The sequence below is a fragment of the Hipposideros armiger genome, unplaced genomic scaffold (genome assembly GCF_001890085.2).
Source record: "Hipposideros armiger isolate ML-2016 unplaced genomic scaffold, ASM189008v1 scaffold_656, whole genome shotgun sequence".
Taxonomy (NCBI): domain Eukaryota; kingdom Metazoa; phylum Chordata; class Mammalia; order Chiroptera; family Hipposideridae; genus Hipposideros; species Hipposideros armiger.
In genome coordinates, this window is record NW_017732006.1 from 937365 (window position 1) to 956676 (window position 19312).

Genomic DNA, 19312 nt, shown 5'->3' on the forward strand with positions numbered 1-19312 from the left:
GGCACCTGGGAACTTTTCAATGACTTCTATTGGTTATAGTATATTTTCCAATGCTTGATTTAAGTTACTCTTTTTTTTCCTATCTCAATTGCACTGAAAAGCACAACACATCTGTTTACATCACAACCTGCACTGTGTTTCTACCTTGTAAGCAGCTTCCTGCCACGCCCCAGTCCTCACCTCTGCAATGTCTGCCCAGTTTGTTGACGGAGAGGGTGTAAGGGAGAAGGAGTGTGAAGATGACGAGGGGGAGAGGGGCTTGTGGCCCAACTTGACAGACAGGACAGGGATGTTCTGCTTGAAGGTCTTTCTCATAAGGGAGGAGAGATAGCTCAACCCTTGATTATACCAAGAACAGCCACTTGTTGCATCCCTCTTCACTCTGATTAGTGCTGTATATACCTTATCTTCTTTGATCCTCCCAATAACCTTATTAGTTGAGTATTAATTCCTTTTAAAGTTGAGTGAACTGAGGGTCCTAGAAATCAAGTAACATAAAAGGACACACAGCTAGTAAGGGATGGAAATTTTTACTCCACCCAGTCTTGGATTTCTCCAAGGCCCAGGCACGTTCCATGGTTCCATGCACTGCCTCCTATGTGGAGAACGGGACATTCTCTGCAGATTAATGGGTACGTGTCAGTTTCCTGGGACCTCTCAATTAGAAAGATTAAGGAAAAAAAAAATCCAGCTGCCCATTGGCCAGCTATCCATTCTAAAATATTTATGATTTTATCATCAAGGGTAACATTTGTGATTAGGAAGTAACACATCAGCTATCAATGTTTTGCTTCTGAGTATAAGCTGATTATCAGAGTGAACAGAAAACAGCGTGTTTTCTTTGCTGATTAACACCCCTTCCTTTTGCTGGATATGTATTGACAAGGCCCCTCCTTTTCACGTCCAGTTTTATGCCAGAGGCAGGATATCAGCCCTGACCCCCTTTGGTGTGGCAAATTGTAGTTTCCTGGGACATGGGTGGTCAGGTTTTGCTTATTCAAGGAGGAAAAAAAAGTCTTGGATAGTTCTAAGCAGATGTGAGGATCTGAAAGTGGTTTTGGAATCAGTGAACACTCGGGGCCTGAGGCATCAGCGCTTTCACTGAGAAGGAGCCCAGTGGAAGGCATCCAAGAAACAGAGCAGAGCAGCCACAAATGGGAAAGATGATGCCTTATTTTAGTAAATTATTGTGTTTCAGCTAGAGTTTGCTTCAGAAGTGAAAGTATTAATTTAGGTAGAGAACTGAATGCCACAAAATGGTTTGATTTGTTTTTGGATTGAAAACTCAATTTTTCATTTGAAAGGCTCTTGTCTCTTTAAGATCAACCACTGTGAGACTTTCCCCGTTAGTTATAGCAGTGCTGGGCTCTCCTGTGCTCAAAGTGTTCATTTTATAGGCAGTTAGCTAGAGATGCTGTTGCTTACTCAGGGGGGAATACACTTGCTCTCTCAGTATTTAATCGCTTCCCTATCTAGTCAGTAAACCAAGGGCAAATATTAAAATGAAAAGGGTTCAAAAATCTATAAATGTTTTCAAGTTGGTGCATAGCAGTGTTTCTCAGTCTTGACAACATATTAGATTCACCTGGGGAAATTTAAAAGATACTGGTTACAGGTCCCGCTCCAGATCAATTAAACCTGACCTCTGGGGTGATGGTGGTGGCGCCTAGGCACCAGTATTTTAAAAAGTTTATTGGGAAGTTTAAACATGCAGTTGAGAACCACGGATGCATGGGGTGATGGAGGAGTGGGGTGGGGAGGGAAAGGAATGAGGATGGAGAACGAACAGACGTGTGAAGAGGCAACATCAGGGACTCTGGAATTAGCGGGATGCGGGTTTGAATCTTGGCTCTGCCATATGCTAGAGCTGTGTGACACTGCGCAGGTTATTTCTTTCTTTCGCCTCAGTTTTGCCATTTTCATAGTGAGTCTATTCCTACTTACCTTATAGGATAGTTTGAGAACTGAACAAGTAATGTAGGGAAAGTTTCTAGCACATTGTAGGCAGTTTATACATAAGAGTTAATTTTATCATTATTAGATAACATTATTGAAAAATATGATGTGCCAGGTACTGGGCAAAGTTATTAGGAAAGAAGGTGAGGAAGAGGACCTGAGGCTGATAAGCTGTGGGAGGGGGAGACAGAAGACAGCGTTCCAGCCACCCAATGGCATTACCTTTGCATGTAAGAGCGCAGCAGTGTGATTCCCAGCAGAAAGTACATCATGATGGAGCACACCATCATGGCCAGTCCCAGGAGAATGGCCCGGTCCTCTCCTGCTTTCAGGGCGGTGACAGTTTTCCTTTTGTCCAGGAGGTCATGGTCCCTGATTTTTTGGTAAATATTTCTAAGGTTGAAAATAATAAAGTCTTATGTGAGGTTTGCAGTTCATCAGCACGCCCCTAGAGAGTGGGTAAGTCTCCGCCCATGCTTTCCTAGGGCTTGGAGGCTGAGAGGACCCCCCTCCAAACCTGCCTGAGTGCAGGTAGGTCCCAGCATATGCTCAGTTCGTCCTGACAAACACACACACACACCCAGCCCTGAGCAGACACAAGCCATCAAAACCCTCCTCTTCTCTCATAGAACAACTTCATTATTTGATCATTTGCTGACAAAATGAAGACTGTTTGATTTAAAAAAAAATCAATCTCAGGAGCATACTCAAAACAATAAAAATTACCTTAACTGTTTTTAAAATATAAATTATTATAATTTATAAAAAGAATTCTTTGTTCAAAAAAAAAGAAACAAGAAACAAGCCTTCCTTCTTTACATGGGGCCTATACCTAACTGTAAATACTTTTTCTTTCTCTTTAAGTCTAAAGAAAGAAAACAATCCCTTCAACCCTTAAAATAAAGCTTTGAGTGTGTTGCTTTTGCCATTTAACTCCCAGCTGGTCATCACTGATCTTTTGATGTTCTCTGAATACATAATGGATCATTAATTCAAATAAATGGCAGCATACATTGGGAATCTGTCAACTTAATACCTTATTTCCCCTCAGTAGTAATAGACAAGTTATTTTGCTTAATGTTTTCCTCAAGCTTAGGGTTGCTGAGGGCTCTCTTGACTTGAGATTTATAAGCAATGTGAAGATGTGGAGTGGTGACCCAGCCTTCTTTTCTTATATGTATTGTGTAAACACTTGAGTGGGCTTAGAAAAATGTTAGTCAAATCAAGGCAAGGCTCTATAACTCTGGATAGTATTTATTTATTTATTTATTTATTTATTTATTTATTTATTTATCTATTTATCTATCTATTTATTTATTTATTTTTAGAGCAGCAGCATTGGGTATGACTCCATGATATTGGAGTCAAACTGTCTCCTGCGTTCAAAACTTGATTTCACTGCTCACTAGCTGCGTGATCAATGACAAGTTCCTCGGCCTTTCAATTTCCCAGGTTCCTGCAAAGTAGAAATAATGTTTCCACTGCATTATAATGGTTAAATGAGATGCAGAAGTAAATTATCCAGGAGAGTGACTGACAGGAGGTACTTAATAAACTTCCCATTGGAAAATGGGATGGAGAGCTTCGGTTCCATGAAGTGAGCATCAGAACACCCTAAAATTCCTATTCCCCAAAGAATTTTTAAAGGACAGAATGGCAAGGAAAGAAATGGTGTAAAAAGTTTATAAATAGAGGATTGGATGTGAAATAAGATCTGGAGAAAATGGCAGAAAAGAAGTAAGAAATTGCTGGGTGTGCTGGATGCTTGGAGAGATACGTGAGAAACGTGGGGAGGCAGGTGACCAAGGAGCACCTTGGATCTCCTTTAGTTTCTATTTTGAGAGGGGAGCTCTGGATGGCAAGGGTGCCAGAACGGGGGAGCTGCGGGCCTATAGGGTCTGGGGACAGAGAAGAGGACAAGTAGAAGGCTGAAAATGGAGAAAGAAACTCTTATGCATTTTTTATTTAGCTTCAGGCAAAAAGCCAATATACACAAGAATAACTTCAGATTTTCCTTTCCCATTTTCCTCACTAGTCATTCTTGTTGTCTGGAAAAGAAACCCAGTGTAGGATCCAGCATGGAACTTGGCAGGGGCGGGAAGAGATGTCTGTGATTTGTACAATTGTGCGTTTATATGCAGGGCTTTTATTTAGCTTTGTGCTCCAGGAGTGCATGATTACTGGTGATCATGGCTGGCATCCGTTCTGGTTGGCTGGTACATTTTGGGCTGGTTTTAAAATATTTTGATTTTCGATAGAGGTGTGAGGGTATGTATGTATTTAATATATTTCCAAAAGATTTTAGGGTATAGTATTATTAACCTGGTAAAATTAGTGGGTAAATTTAACCAGTTAGCTTACTATTATTGGTTTTATTTTAAAGTCCTCTTCATGAGGTAGTTTATACAAATCTTACTCTTTCCTTGAGGAATTGGCGCATTCTGGGAGGAGGGTCATAGAGTCCTTTCTTCCCCATCTTTTCATGGCCGAGACCTTCCTGGCTCCCTTTCACCCTTACTCACTTTGGCTGCTCATCGTTCCCATTGCCAGAAGCACTGAGAGTCCCTATTTTTCATTATTTTCCAGTTCCCAAGCCCACTGCCCCTGGACTAGATGGCCACCTCCCACCCTCTAAGTTTCCCCATTCTTCTCTGAGGTTTTCTTTTGAAAATGTAGGATTTATATCAAAGCTCTTTAAACTTGACCCTTCATGAACTAGAATAAAAACAACAACAGAAAAAAGAAAACCAGTGCTCATTAGCAGCTAAAGCCCTTGAGCCAGCAGACTTCTGAAACAGGGAGAGACAGGCTGAGTTTCAGTGGCTCAAAAGCCCTGTGAAATAATAATTGGATGTTACTCTGCTATTATTATTTATCAAAATGTATTTAGTTTTGATGGCTGCCATTGAGGTTTGCATTTTCTGCAGATGAAAGGCAGCAAGGAGGGAGCAATATTCTCACAGTTCCAGAGTATTAGGCTGTCACACCACATCACTTATGTCAGTTTGCACCCATAAAAGAGATGCAGTGTAATCAGTCAGTAATGTCACCAGAACAAGAAGCATATAAAAATGATTCAAATGGGTAATTTACAAATTGCAATTTGAAAATGTTTAACAAATTTTCTTCATATGCTCTGGAATGTTTAGAGAGGAGGAAAAATAATTGGTTTCCACATAGACCAAACACATCTGGGAAATTAGGAGATTACTCAGCAAAACAAAAGTGGGTGAAATTCATCAATAAGTCATTACTGAATTAATGGATAAGTTAAAGAATGGATGAACAATTTGGGAAAACAAAGAGTTCAGTTTAACTCCATAAACTTATCTTGAATGATGGTAACCTCTAGTTACTGGGAATATGGTCCCTAACCAATAGGAAGACAGAGATGAAAAAAAAATCAACATAGGGTAGTAAATTCAATGATGAAGCTACCCATAGAGAGAGTACCGAAGAGGAGTAATTTCCCCAGCCTGAGAGAGCAGGACAGGGACAAGGACTGAGGTTAAAGAGTCTTCCTGAAGGAGTAATGCCTTCAACCGAATCTTCAAAGTTGAATCAGAGTTAACCAAATGAGACAGGGAGCCAAGAGTATTTCAGACGGAAGGAATCACATAAACAAAGGGATGAAGATTTGCAGCTGTGTGGTGACAGTCAGGAACTACAAGCATTTTTATATTACTGGATGAGTGTGGGACGGGGTAATGGGGCAGATGAGTTTGGAGAGGTAGCAGGTCATAGAACGTTTTTGGTAAGTCATACAAAAGAGCTTGGCCTTTACCCTGTAGTTAATGGGAAGCTGTTAGAAGGTGACATGAGCAGAATTTAGTTTCAGAGTGATCACTCTGGCTGCAGTGTGAAGATTAGATTAGAAATAGAACAAGGCTTAAATCAGAAAGAATTAGGAGATTGTTACTGCAATGTTGGCAAAGGAGGCTGAGGACTGGATCTAGGATGGAGGTGGATAGATGGGGAGGAAAGAATGTGTGGAGAAATATCTAGGAGACAAAAGGTCAGGATTTGGAGATTGATAGAATATAGGGGATGATGAGGAAGTTAGAAAAAGGATGCACTTTCAACTTAGGCCCAAGTACTTGGCTTGGATGACTGGGGAAATGGTAGAAAATGTTAAAGTAGGAAGGCTTATTTCCCTACTCTTCAGGGTTTCAAAGAGGGTATTTTTGTGCCCTGGCTAAGAAGGGAGAGGCTGACTGTGCATTTATAACTTCTCTCCCCAAGAAACATGGTGTCCTGAGTATAGTGGAGTGACTAATCTGATTGATGAGATGGGCCAGCCTCTGACAGTCAGGGGCCAGGTCTATCTTTTGGGTGAGTTTGAAGGTCACACTGCTCAAGTATAGTACAATTTGTTTTCATCCTTTTGTACTTGCCTTTGTTCAGGCCTGGTGTGCCTTGGCCTTCCGATATACAGGTGGTAAGCCCCAGTGGGGGAAGGGAGTGTCCACAGCCTGAGACTAAGTGGATTAGTGAGGTTGACCCTCCCATCCCAAGTTGTCTTCAGTGATACCGGGAAGGAGTACATATGATGCTGTGTTTTTGGCCTGAGGCCCAAACATCATCCTTCCTATGAAAAAGCCTTGTACTTTGAGAGTTACTGTGCTAGTACTAACAGAGCTGATATTTCATATCAGTTTGGCTTTTTGTATCTATTCTCTGTGAATCTACTTAAAAGAAGGTGGTCGTAGGGGAGAAATAAGGGAATGAAGGCCAGTGTAGTTCACTAAAAGTAAAGATCTCAGGAGAAAGAATGAGTCCGGGGCATGACTACAAATTTAGTTTCAAATATGCGGATGTCCAATAATAAGTATAAAGCAGAACATTGGATTTATACGTTTGAAGCAGGCCCAGTTGTGGTGTGGGCTGGCAAGGCAGCATGTTTAAGCTCTGATGGGGTAGTCTTGGTTTTAGGGTTTCTGGTGAGCCGTGAATCAATATGGCGGAAACAAATCAACATTTACACATGTTGACAATAACAAACAGTAGATATGTACAGTCTTTACATATACAAGGAATGTTCTGCCCAAATCCTTTTTGGAGCACGTGAGTTATTGATATATATCTACAAGGCAAATCTAGGTATACAAAATATTTTGCAAAAAAAAGATTTTTAATTGTCAAATAAAGCTTCATTTTTACCCTAAGTAATAGTCAACACCATGCAATTTTATTTCAAGCTCCATATTTGGATAGTTTCTTAAACTTTGGTATTAGACCTATAGTTCATAAGCAAATTATTTATGAGGCCATGTAGATACAAACATGGCTATAAAAGTAAAATGTACAAGAAAGGTTTTTCTCTTTGCCCTCTATCCAGTTATATCCCTTGATATTTAGCCTGCAGGGAGAAAAGTATTCAGGTTAAGGTAGAGTAAAGGTCATTTACTAATTCATTTGTTTATTCATTCTCAATGTTTTTTAACATCTTCAGAGGATGAAACACACTGTGCTAAGTTCTGGGGATACAAAGTGAATAAGACATGTCCTGAGGGAGGGAGAGACACTAATCCTTATGATGCATTGCAATGAGACTGATTAGAGAGCAGTATAAGAGGGAAACAGCTCAATACACTGGGGGCTGATTTGCCAAAGGATCAGTAACTGAATGGCTAATGCACCAAAATAGGCCAATTCACCAATTTACTGAAGAATCACTTTGCTAAATGAATAATTTGCCCACTTAATCACATTTACAGATTTAACAAAGACTTATTTTAAGGAATATCATTTTAAGTATAGTAAATGAGTATGAATATACTTTTCTTATAAATATTTTAAGATGACATTTAAAAAATACATTTAATTATAAAGTATATTCCTCTTATTAATACATTCTTTTTAGCAGTGCTTTTTAGCAAGTTCTGTTTGATTTTTTAAAAAAAGCTAAGTTTCCTAGGGAGACTTAGTCTTATAAATATTTCTTATGAATATATTCATAGATATATCTTTCTTGGGTATGTGTGTGAATATATTCTTCTAATAGATATAACAAAAATTTAGCATTTCATATGGGAGTCTTTCCAGTTTATATATATATATTTTTAAAAATCTTTTTAAGAATCATTTGCTGTTTTGCTAACATTTAAGCATCATTAAGATTATTGTGGAAAATTTCACATTATGACTACTTCAATAGATTTGCCAGCTTTATCAATTAACCAAAATTTGTTTCTTCTAACCATTCGTAAGATTATGGTAATTGATTTTGGATGGGAATTTTTAACAGCTTTTTAGGTTCAAGAAGTTTTATTTAATCAGTTTTTATTTTGTCCCTATGATATCATTTTACAAAATACTTAATTTGTCTCTGCTCTGATCCTATTATTGCAGCAAGAAGAATCTGGGTAAAAATTGTGGGACTCTCTGCTGGGGGAAAGTTGAGGAGAATCAGTAAAATGAACAGTCTGACCTGCTGGAGGGGGTTGGGGGAGGGAAGCCCGGGGCTGAGAGGAGGGGAAATTAAAGAACAGAGAGAGCAGTAGGGATGGCTGGGGCAGGGNGGGGGAGAAGACCAGGGGACAGAGAGAATGGAAGACTAGAGGTAGAGGGTGTCTGGGACACAGGGAGGGAAAGACAGAGGGACAGAGAGATAGAGGGACAATGGCTGTGGAGACTGAGAGACAGAGGAGGAGAGTCTGAAGGCCCAAATATGGGTCCCCTGAAACCTTTTGGTCCCTGCTAACCCATAGAATTATGTAGAGTGATCATCCAGTTTTTGGTAAATAGCTATATTTGATAAATTCATCAAAATGATTGACTGGCAAATGAATTTTTTGGAATGTTGACTAGCACTGTATTAGGCATTCCTTGAAGAATCAGTGGTAAGATAAATTGACCCAGGGCTATGATTATTAATTAGCACAAAGGTGGTTTAGAGCGCTGCCAGGTGGGGGCCATAACTTGGTTGAAGTGCAGATGATTCAGGGTCCTGTGACAGACTGAATTGAGTCTCAGATGCACAAACAGTTGAGAAGGGGAAGAGTATCCAGGCAGAAAGTGAGAGAATCAGTAGAGTTGAATGTGGTTGGATTCCAGGACCTGGTAGGGTGGGGGATGGTAGACAGTGAGCTGCTTAGAGGTAGGGGCCAGAGATAAAAGATCTTGTGTGTCTTCTGAAGTTAGAGGAGCCATGAAAAGAATTTAAGCAAGAATTTAAGTGAGGTGATTAGATTTGTACTTCAGAAAGATCACTCATGTTAGTGTGGTTGGTTGGCTGTTTAGAATGGTTTACATCTGGAGGCAAAGAGGCTGATTCTGAAACTCGCCCAGCATTTCAGGTGTTAGATAAAGAGGACTTGAAAAAAAAAAGAGGTACAGAGGAGAGGAAGCTTTAGATCTGGGCATCGGTTGTGTCCAGAAGTAACATGTAATGCTATAGATTTTAATGAGACTGTCTAGGTAGTCACTGACACCAAAGACAGCTAGGGTATTACAGTAGAGAGGGCAGGAAGAAGTCTGCAAAGGTCCTAAAGCTGTAAAGAGGTAGTGGTGGGGGGTGGTGGTGGGGAGGCACTGAGAGAGTGTAGAAAAAAGAAATAGGTAACATGTGAATAGAAGTGAAGAATTATATATACCTGAAATTACATGGCAGAGAGCGCTTCAGAAACTTACACATAATACTTAATGTACTGAATATCTATATTTATGTCTCTCTGGCCCAGTGAATAGTGAGCTGTTCAAGAGTTAGAACCAGACTACATTCATTTATGTAAGCTAAGTCCCTTGCATTTAAATGGAACACAAAATATGTTCCTTTTATGTGAGCTAGACATGACTACAATGTGCTTATGTTGTGAGGTAGCCAGCACAGGGAGGCTAAATGGTCGATTGAAACCAAATAAATCAGGGAACAATGACTGGAACCAGCTTCTGGCTTCCAATCAGTGCCCACTGGACTCTCCCATCAACATATTTAGTGTTCTTTCTAGAAAATCTTCAAGCTTTTCAGGCACTAAGAGCTCTAATTTCCAGACTTCAAGGAAAAGTGCCTTCTGTTAGATCCTGTGAGGGTGAAATCTGTGGGGCAGTGAATTGCTAAATGCCAGCTGAGCATAAACGAGCAGAGTTGCTACATATTTCTGCCCCCAGAACACTCAATCTGTTATCCCATATGGTGGAGCTGGGAGTGGCATTGATTAAAACAGTCATTGGCCTGCCTTCTGTCCACCAAAGCTTTCCATATTTTTGAGATGTGCTTCTCGTATGTATATTCTCATCTTCTACTAGTTTCAGATTTCATGGATTTTCCTTGAGCTAGCAGGTATATAATTTATATGGTCCTGTTTGATTAGTTTAATTGTTATTCTGTTTTCAAACTTTTAAAGTGTACTGTATATTCCATTGGGGGAATGTACTTTTGAGTTTGGGAACAAATGATAATCACACTTAATATTGTCATTAACATGAGGGGTTTTGTACACAAACCTAATGTTATTAATTGTCAACTTATTAACCCTCAGGGCTTCCCAGGAAGTCTGGTAATATTATTTTACAGATAAGACTATGGGAGACAGTGAAATTATGAAAAATAAAGTAAGAGTTAATTCTTTATGGTCTTGCCTTCAACTTATTGGATCACAATTTCCCAATGATATCTTAATTTCTAGTTCTTATTTATTTTTACCTGATCTATTAGCATATTAAATTTCATAAAAACTTTAGGAAAAAATATGGAAGAAAACAGAAAATTATGTGAATTATTCAGATAAGTTAGGCTATCCTTACAATCTTAAGAGCCTTTAAAAAGTATTATCTTTATATTGACCACATTAATTGGCTCTAGTGCAACAATGGTAGAAATAAATAACAAAAAATAACTAGAGTGACTCTATATGTGGAAATAAAAATATAGTTCCAAAAAAACTCATGGGTCATAGAATAAAACATGATACATTAAGGTGTGTTTAGAATTTAATAATGATAAGAAAATCACTGTAGAATAACTAGTGTCATGCAACTAAAGCAATCAATAGATTGATATATGTATAAATTTAAATGTTTATATTAGATAAAAAGAAAGCCTGAAAGTTAATGTGTTAGGCATCCAACTTAGGGAGTTATAAAATGATTAATAGAATATATTAAAAGAAGGTATTAGGAAGGATGGAGATAAAAAATGTGAGCAGAAGGGCCGGCTGAGTGGCTCAGTTGGTTAAGAGCTCGCTCAAAGGTTTGAGCTCTGAGCAACAGTGGTTCGAGTCCGGCCTGAGCTGAGCTGCCACTGAGCTGCCAACAGGTGGCAGGATGGCTCAGCTAAAAAAAACAAAACAAAACAAAACAAAACAAAACAACAACAACAAAAAAAAACATGAGCAGAAATAGAAGATAAACTATATTAAGAATCAATGAATTCAGAAGTTAATTTTTTGAAAAGACTAATGAAATAGATAAACCTCTGAGAAGACTGATCAAGAAAAAATAAAGTGGGCCCAATAAATATCAGAAGTTAAAAAACCATAACTACAGATACAGAATGGATTAGAAAGATAATAGAGGACATTAAAAACAACTTTATAGCAAGACATTTGAAAACTTTGATATATAATAAGTGAAATATGTAGTAAATTCTTATATAACTGACTGAAATGGATTCAGAAATAACTAGAAAATCTAAATACTTCTAAATTATTAGAAATTGAATCATAAATTTAAAAATATCATCATAATAGAAATACTAGACTGATATTCATAGGTGAGTCCTACATTCCAGTGTATAGGAAAAGATGGATTGCTACCCTACCTATTTACATCCTTAGCAAATTTAGACACCAAAACCAAATCAGACAGTACAAGAAGGAAAACTACAGACAAATTTCACTCATAAACATAAATGCAAACATTTTAAAAACAATTTAGCTCACTGAATCTAGCAATATATAAAAGTGAAAACACATGATGAAGGTGGGGCTATCCTAGGAATCTAATGTTGGTCATTTTTGATTATCTATTAATGTAATATATTACATAAAGATATTAAAGGGTTACCATCATATGATAATGTAATACATTAGAGAAACATATGATAATGTAATACATTATATGATAATGTGATACATTAGAGAAACATATTTGATAAGATTTAATATCCACTCATGATAAAAATTCTTATCAAATTAGAAATAGAAACATTCTTAATGTGATAAATGGTATAGAGGAAATGCCTATAGTAAACTTTATACTTAATGGTGAAATGTTTAAAGAATCCACTTTATGAATAGGAAGAAAACAAAGATGTTTACTATTACTTATTTAATCATGATTTACTAACTAGTACAATAAGGCAAGAAAAACAAAACAAATGAATGATATATATATATACTGGTATAGGAGAAGCAAAAATGTATTATTCACCAATGATATAATTATGAAGAAAATACAAAAGAGCTACATTTAAATTATTAGAATTAATAAAAAATTTAGCATAGTTGAAGCAAAAGTTGATATACTATTTGTCTTTCCATATACCTACAAAAATAGAAAAGGTAATTTAAACATTGAAAAAAAGAAAGCACTTAGGAATAAATCTAGTGAACTATGTGCAACTTGTTTTTGGAGAAATTATGAAACTTAATTGGGAGATATTAGGAAAGAATTAAATCAATGTAGAGATTAATCGTATTCTTTCTAAGAAAGACTTGGTGACATGATACAAATTTACCACAATTAATTAACAGATTTTATAAAGTTCCAATAAAAAATTTCAAGAACTTTTTTTTTTTTTGGGAAATGAGGTAGGTGTGACTTGAAAAGCTGATTCTAAAATTTATATGGAAGAGCAAATGTTAAGGATAGCAAATATACTCCTGATTACAAAAGAACAAGGTGGGAGACTTGTCCTATCAGATACCAAGGTGTTTTATAATGCTAAAGCATGGAAGCTCAAGTGTGGTGTTTGTTTGAGGTAGTAGCCAAAATTGACCAGTGAAACAGACTAGAGATCCAGAAACATACCCATGCATATACAGAAACCTAATATGATACGTATGTGCTTTTATATCATTGGGGAAAGGATAAACTATCCAATAAAAGGTGCTGGAAGAAGTGGTTATCCACATAGAAAAAAACAATTGGATGCCTACTGCACAACACACCCAAAAGTAACCTTCAGATAATTGAAATTTAATTGTAAAAGGCAAACCTATAAAATATTAAGAAAACGCTACAGGAGCATGCACTTTTGAACTTGGAGTTGAAGGGATTTCAAAATATTCAAAAAATTGCTACCTTAGACCATATTAAAATTAAGAACACATATTCATGAAAAGGCATCACAAAGAAAATGAAAACACAAATAACAAATTGGAAGGAGCTATTTGTATACAATAAACAGACAAAGGGTTCATATAGGCTTTTATGAAGAATTCCTACAAATCAATAAGTAAAAGACAACAACAATCCAGTAGAAAAATGGGCCACAATTTTGAACAGATACTTGGCAGAATGAACTGGAGAAATAGGCTTAATCTTATTATTAATGGAGAAATAGGAATATAAAGCACAATCCCCTCTGAGTTGATGAAAATAAAAAATCAGAAAACTCCAGGCAAGGCTGTAGAGCAGTAGAATCATCTCCAGGGCTCTGGAAAGCAGTGGCGTTACCTGGTAAAGTGGGAGCTGTGTGCCATTTCGGAACCAACCTTTCCCAAGTTATGTATATATCCTAAGAAGTGTTTGTGCATGTACAAGGAGAGATCAACAGGAAGTATTACAGCAGCACTGTTGGTACAAAAAGAACTGGAAATAGTACAAATGCCTACGAGCTGGAGACTGGGTGAATACAAGGCTGTACATGCATATAATGGCAGACTGCAAGAGAGAAAATGAGCTACAGCTACTCACATATAAATCCTAGGAATATAGCGTTTGGTTAAAAAAAAGTGAGTTGCAGAACAATTCATATGGCATGATTCCATTTATATAAAGTCTCCAAACATTTGGAAATAAACAACATACTGTTTAAGGATTCAAATGTGACAAACCCATGAAGAAAAACAAGGGAATAATAAACACAAAATTTAGGATGCTGATTATCTCGGGATGGGAGCTAGGATAGAAAGAGGATGCTATCAGAGCAACATCCTTAAGGCTTCAAAAATTCTGAGTGTTTTATTTTTTAAGCTTATTGAAGGATACTTGGATGTTCATTATATCACCATTCTTTATATGTTAACATGTGATATGTATTCCTTTATATCAATTCATATTTAATAAAACAATCCAAAGCATGTTTCATAAACACTCAGCTGTAATGTCCTTAGCTGATAACCTCTTTCTTTTTTAAATTCTGAATTAGTAATTGCTGCTGCTGTTTTATTTCACTACCTGCAATTTAGGAATTAATGTAAGCTCACCTAGCCAAGAAGTTTCTTCAGAGAAGAAAAAGTATTCTTTTATCTTGCTGGGATTGTGGAAGGGAGGATAAGGACAGAAATCAGTGTTTTGCATAAAGCAAATGATTAGAAAAAGAAATGGCTTTGAATTAAAACAATAAAAAAATTTGCAAATTGACTTCAACTTCCCTTGATCTATAAAGAACTTGGTTTCAAACTTCAGTGGACTTCCCCTGTCAGTTGCTGCACCTGTGTGAAAGCTGTTTCCTCATGTTCCACCACTTGAAGAACCCAGGGAATATCCTGGGTTCAATATCCTGACAAATTGGGCGCTGGTATCAGAGGGGCAGTGTGGAGGGGAGCCAAGGACTTTTGCTTGCCTGGCCTCTGGGATTGTTGTAGGAGCACAGCTGGAAAAGCCAGACACACAGGCCAGGTTGGCAGGATAAGAAGAAACTGAGAGTGAAACAATTACCAGCAGTTCTTGACAGTGCTGTCAGATAACCTAGTTAATTTATTTCTGAATAATTAACTTGAGGACTTTAATTATCTAGATTCATTATCAGCCATCATCACCTTCATTATCACCATGATTACTGCCACCAAGAGCATCTTAAGCAGAGCAGTTGATGCTGTTCAAAGTTAAGATCTGAGTCTTACCCTGCAATGAGTCTGTGCATAGGCAGTGAAGATGAAAATGTGGTTAAGAAAGAGGTACAGACAATGAACCAACATCAAACTAAGGATACTGGCTTAATGGCAGATGCTATTACTGCATTTGTTGGCTGTTTTTCCATTTGTCTTTGACTTTGTAGGCCAAAGCCATGCAAATTGATTTTGTAATACTTGGCATCCCCATCCCATAAATAAAGCCTGCTGAAAATGATTCACTTATAGTCAATATTTTAGTTTGTAAGTCTCATAGTTACTAAAATCATACTTTAAAAAAAATGAAAGCAGTAATTTAAGAGTTTCATAAAATCTTATTGGTGCATAATGCAAAGCTAATTATTCTCTCCTTTTAACTCTACAATTATTGCCAATATGTCAAAGTCACATGTTTATCACCTCCTTTAATATACAAGCTTTAACCCTATCTTAACACAATTTACCCCTTGTGGGCTTCTCTGTTCACAGCTTCTCCAGATTTCTTAAGTTTGATGTTATATAAGTCGTAAGGATGTAGGGGAGAGAGTACGAGCTTGGGTTCAAACCTTGATTTAAATTACCGGCTAGTTGTTGGACCCTTGGAAGTTATTTAAAAATCTCTGAGACTCAGCTTCCTCATCTGTAAAATGGACATAATAATCCCTATCTTATAAATTGAAAGAGAACAGTTGATGAAAAACGTGTAGTATGCAGTAATTTCTTCTTAAATGTTAATCCTTTCGTTTATAAAAAAAAGATATATAGAACAAAATGTATTTAATTAAATTATTGGATGAGAATAAATAGAAGGTGAAACAAATATATCACGTTTCACCTACTCTGATGAAGCCTTCAAAATCTCAGGAGGGCTGGCCACTGACCGTCACAACATTCCTGGGGGGCGACAGAACCTCTGACGTTCTGCATCATCACTGGCAGTGCACTTTTTCCCCCCCTTTTTTTTAAGGAAATGAAGAAATGACATACAAAATATGGAATTTTGAAATGACACATGAGATTTTAGTCTTAGAGGTCTTGTTGAAAGATGATCAACTTAGTTGGCTTGAAAGCAAATGAAAAATGAGCTGAATAAGCATTGAGAAAAAGCGTGTGAAAACTTAGAGATGAACAACGATGGTAAATTTTTGGTTGATCTGATTGTATCATGATGAGTTCAAACACTAGTTGCCTTTTGGGCTGTAATTTTATTTAAACATCATATCATTTATTTTTTCCATAATTAATATAACATATTATAAGGCACTTGAGAAATGGAGAAGTGCAAACATGCTATTTCTTCCATGCTTTTTCTTATGTATATGTATAGATATATTTGGTGGCTACAATCATAGTTTGTATGCAATTTTTCAACTTGATTTTTTTTTAGTTAATATTATGACAAAACATTTAAAAATGCTAAGTGATATATTATATTTCATGATTTAAGAGATTTTTCTATTGTGAATATTAAAGTTGCTTCCAAATTTTTGCTGTAATAATTATTGTGGAGAAAAATTATGCTTTCAGAAATTTTCAAAGGCTTTTTTATCTGTAAGGAAATACAAATTTTAAAAGGAAAAGTAAAATTACTAGCTACCAAAGCTCTATTCAAGTAAACTTCCCTTAGGCCATCCTTCTTGTGCCCAGAACCATTTATTAATCCTGATTTCTATCAGACTCTGCAGTCAGGTGAGCCGTGCTTAAGTTGCAATACGCTGGTACAGGCAGTTTTGTTTAAAACTTAGCTTCACCAAACCCAAGTAATAGTACAAGGCCAATGAGAAATAAAAAGAGATGTGGAAGAAAACAAAAAATTAAAAATGGCCGAAGGATGTTATGAATGTATTTACTCCCTAAACCTATGTGGGAAGGCTGGATTGAGCTGTCTGGTTGTCATTTTGTCTTTTATTAACACTGCCTTTGCCCTTTAATTTTTCTTCTAATTCTCCCATTTTTCCCCTACCCCAGGATATTCTTCCAAGAAATTTGAGGACTCTATGGACTTGTCCATCCTCTTTGTATCCTCTCATACTTGCTGCTTTCCTTCCTTGCCATAGGTCCAGTGCCTTGCAATGCAGTTTTCATCATTTCGGTTCAGTATTTACTGAGCATTTACTATGTGCCAGGCTAGTGGTAGGTGCTGGAGATTCAAGGGAGAGTAAAACACAGTGTGTGATAGTCAAGAGGATGGTGGGAGATTCTGATTGAATGGATATCTGAAGGCAGAGGTGGAGTTATCTAAGTAACGAGTGTATATGTACGCATATGTGCATGTGTGATGGGTATTTCTGATGGGGAATAGCCTTTGCAAAGAAAGCTATGTGATGAGAGTGAGCATGGAGAGTACAAGGAGGAGGAAGGCCAAAATGCCTGAAACCCCATTCTCTCAATGTAGAGCCCAGCCTACATCAACACTTGCAAAACATAAAGCTTGGTTGCCTAATGCTTTCCTGTCAGCATCCTGTTGGCGTAATTAGTTACCTTTTTTCATCATGTCTGTAAGATGAAGAGGTCCGGCCACTGGTCCATATAAACATCTTAGAGGATGTTGGTCCAGGGGCTCCTTCCCTTACGTTGGAAGTCCTGGAGGAATGATGAAAAGACCTAGAAGAGGTAACACACTGAAGTTCAGTCCGTTACTTTAAGTTTTGGGATCTCTGTATCAACAGCAACCAATAGCTTTCAGTGGATTGACCTTTAAAGAAAACCAGGTTTCTGTTGCCGGCGGACAGCAGTTCTCAACATTGGCTGTACATTAAAATCAACTGGGAATCTTTGAAAAAACACTGAAGCATGGGTCCCTCCCGCAGAAATGTGCATTCAGTGTTTTTAAAGCTTCCTACATATTTCTATTGCACCGCAGGGGTTGAGAGCCACTGCCTCGGGGCAACACAGTTTTCTAATGGAGGTTAGCATCATAGTCCCTCTAAAATTCTTCCTTCAAAAATATAATTTTGGTATGGTTTCACACTTTGTAGTTCTTATCTTTTTCCAAAGTTTGATTTAGATTTGGATACTAAAATTCTATTTTACCTTTTCCTCTTCAAGCCGTTTTCCTTGAAGGTGACAAATGTGCCATTTTGGGGGATGGAAGATCTTTTAAGTGAGCTCTTCTATTGCCAAATCTGTGGGTTCATTCCCTTTTGCATTTGAGCCTCTGAGAAAATTACAGCAGCAGCGGCAGCAAATACTCACTGGCTCCTAGAGGCCAGGCTTACAGGGTCCAGAGTCAAGTTATTAGAGGACTGTTGTGATCCTTTGGTTATGTCTTAGCTTAGGGATAAGTTCTTTCATCTCCAAGCACAGCACTAGAAATAATTAGGCATTATTATTTATTTTCTATATAACAGTCATCTTCTAGGGAGTTAGAAATATGAAATATCATAGAAATCTTACTCACATATAAAAGTTAAAATGATATTTAACAAATAGAACAAAGAAAGGAAAGGAAAGGAAAGGAAGGAAGAAAGGAAGGAAGGAAGAAAGGAAGGAAGGAAGGAAGGAAGGAAGGAAGGAAGGAAGGAAGGTGATATGGTTTCATTATTATTTTTGGCTTTCCTTTTGGTTGAGTACAGTATTAATTAATGGTAAGCATGAGGATGGAAATAATATGAGCTATTTTATACTGTATTAGCTACTAGACGCCAAGCACTTTGCATATATTTTCTATGTATATGCCATAAAATGTACATACATTTCATGTACATATCTGTGTTATGCTTATATTATGAAAACTCTGCAAGGCGCATAATGCTATTATTTCCAGATTACAAATGATGCTTTCAGGAGATTGGAATATTTGTCACATTTAGAAAAGGTGAAATCATGCTTCCCACCAATGTCTGCTTGCCTCAACTTCCTGAGGTTTCTGGAGAAAGACATATTATGGTCTAGCCCAGTGATTTCCGAACTGTAATATACATACTAATTTCCTGGGGATATTGCTACAATATAGATCTGATTCAGTGGGTCTGGGGTGGGGCCCAGGATTCTGCATTTCTAACAAGCTCTTGGGTGATGCTGATATTGCTGGTCTGCAGACAATACTGAGCAGCAGGTAAATTGTAACACGAAGAGTTTGAAACAGGTAACCTCTAAGATGTCTCTCAGCTTCAAAATGTTGTGATTCAGTAAACTGAAGAATGAATCGAAGTATATTGTACATCATTGTGTATTAATTTTCTGGGAATGGAGCCCTTCTGTCAGCATCAGAGATAGAAGAAACCGAGTCCATGGGAAGTAATGGGTTTGGTAACCAGTATGGTTGCAAAGAATCATACTTCTACCGTTAATCTCCTAGGATAAATGGCAGGAATGAATGGATCACTTGATGGATGCCCTGAACAGTTTTAGAAAGA

At 37.3% G+C, this 19312-nt stretch overlaps 1 protein-coding gene across 1 annotated transcript in view; it reads right to left on the reverse strand.

Moving 5' to 3' along the window:
* The window catches only part of KCNMB2 (potassium calcium-activated channel subfamily M regulatory beta subunit 2), a 112260-nt gene that overhangs the window by 14276 nt on the left and 78672 nt on the right, over nucleotides 1-19312 (reverse strand). Inside the window, exons 2-3 of the mRNA XM_019626073.1 lie at nucleotides 17436-17558; nucleotides 2179-2349 (exon numbers count right to left, since the gene is read on the reverse strand). Of these exons, the coding sequence (XP_019481618.1) occupies nucleotides 2179-2349; nucleotides 17436-17491 (227 nt within the window). The 5' untranslated portion in view covers nucleotides 17492-17558. The remainder of the gene's footprint in view (nucleotides 1-2178; nucleotides 2350-17435; nucleotides 17559-19312) is intronic.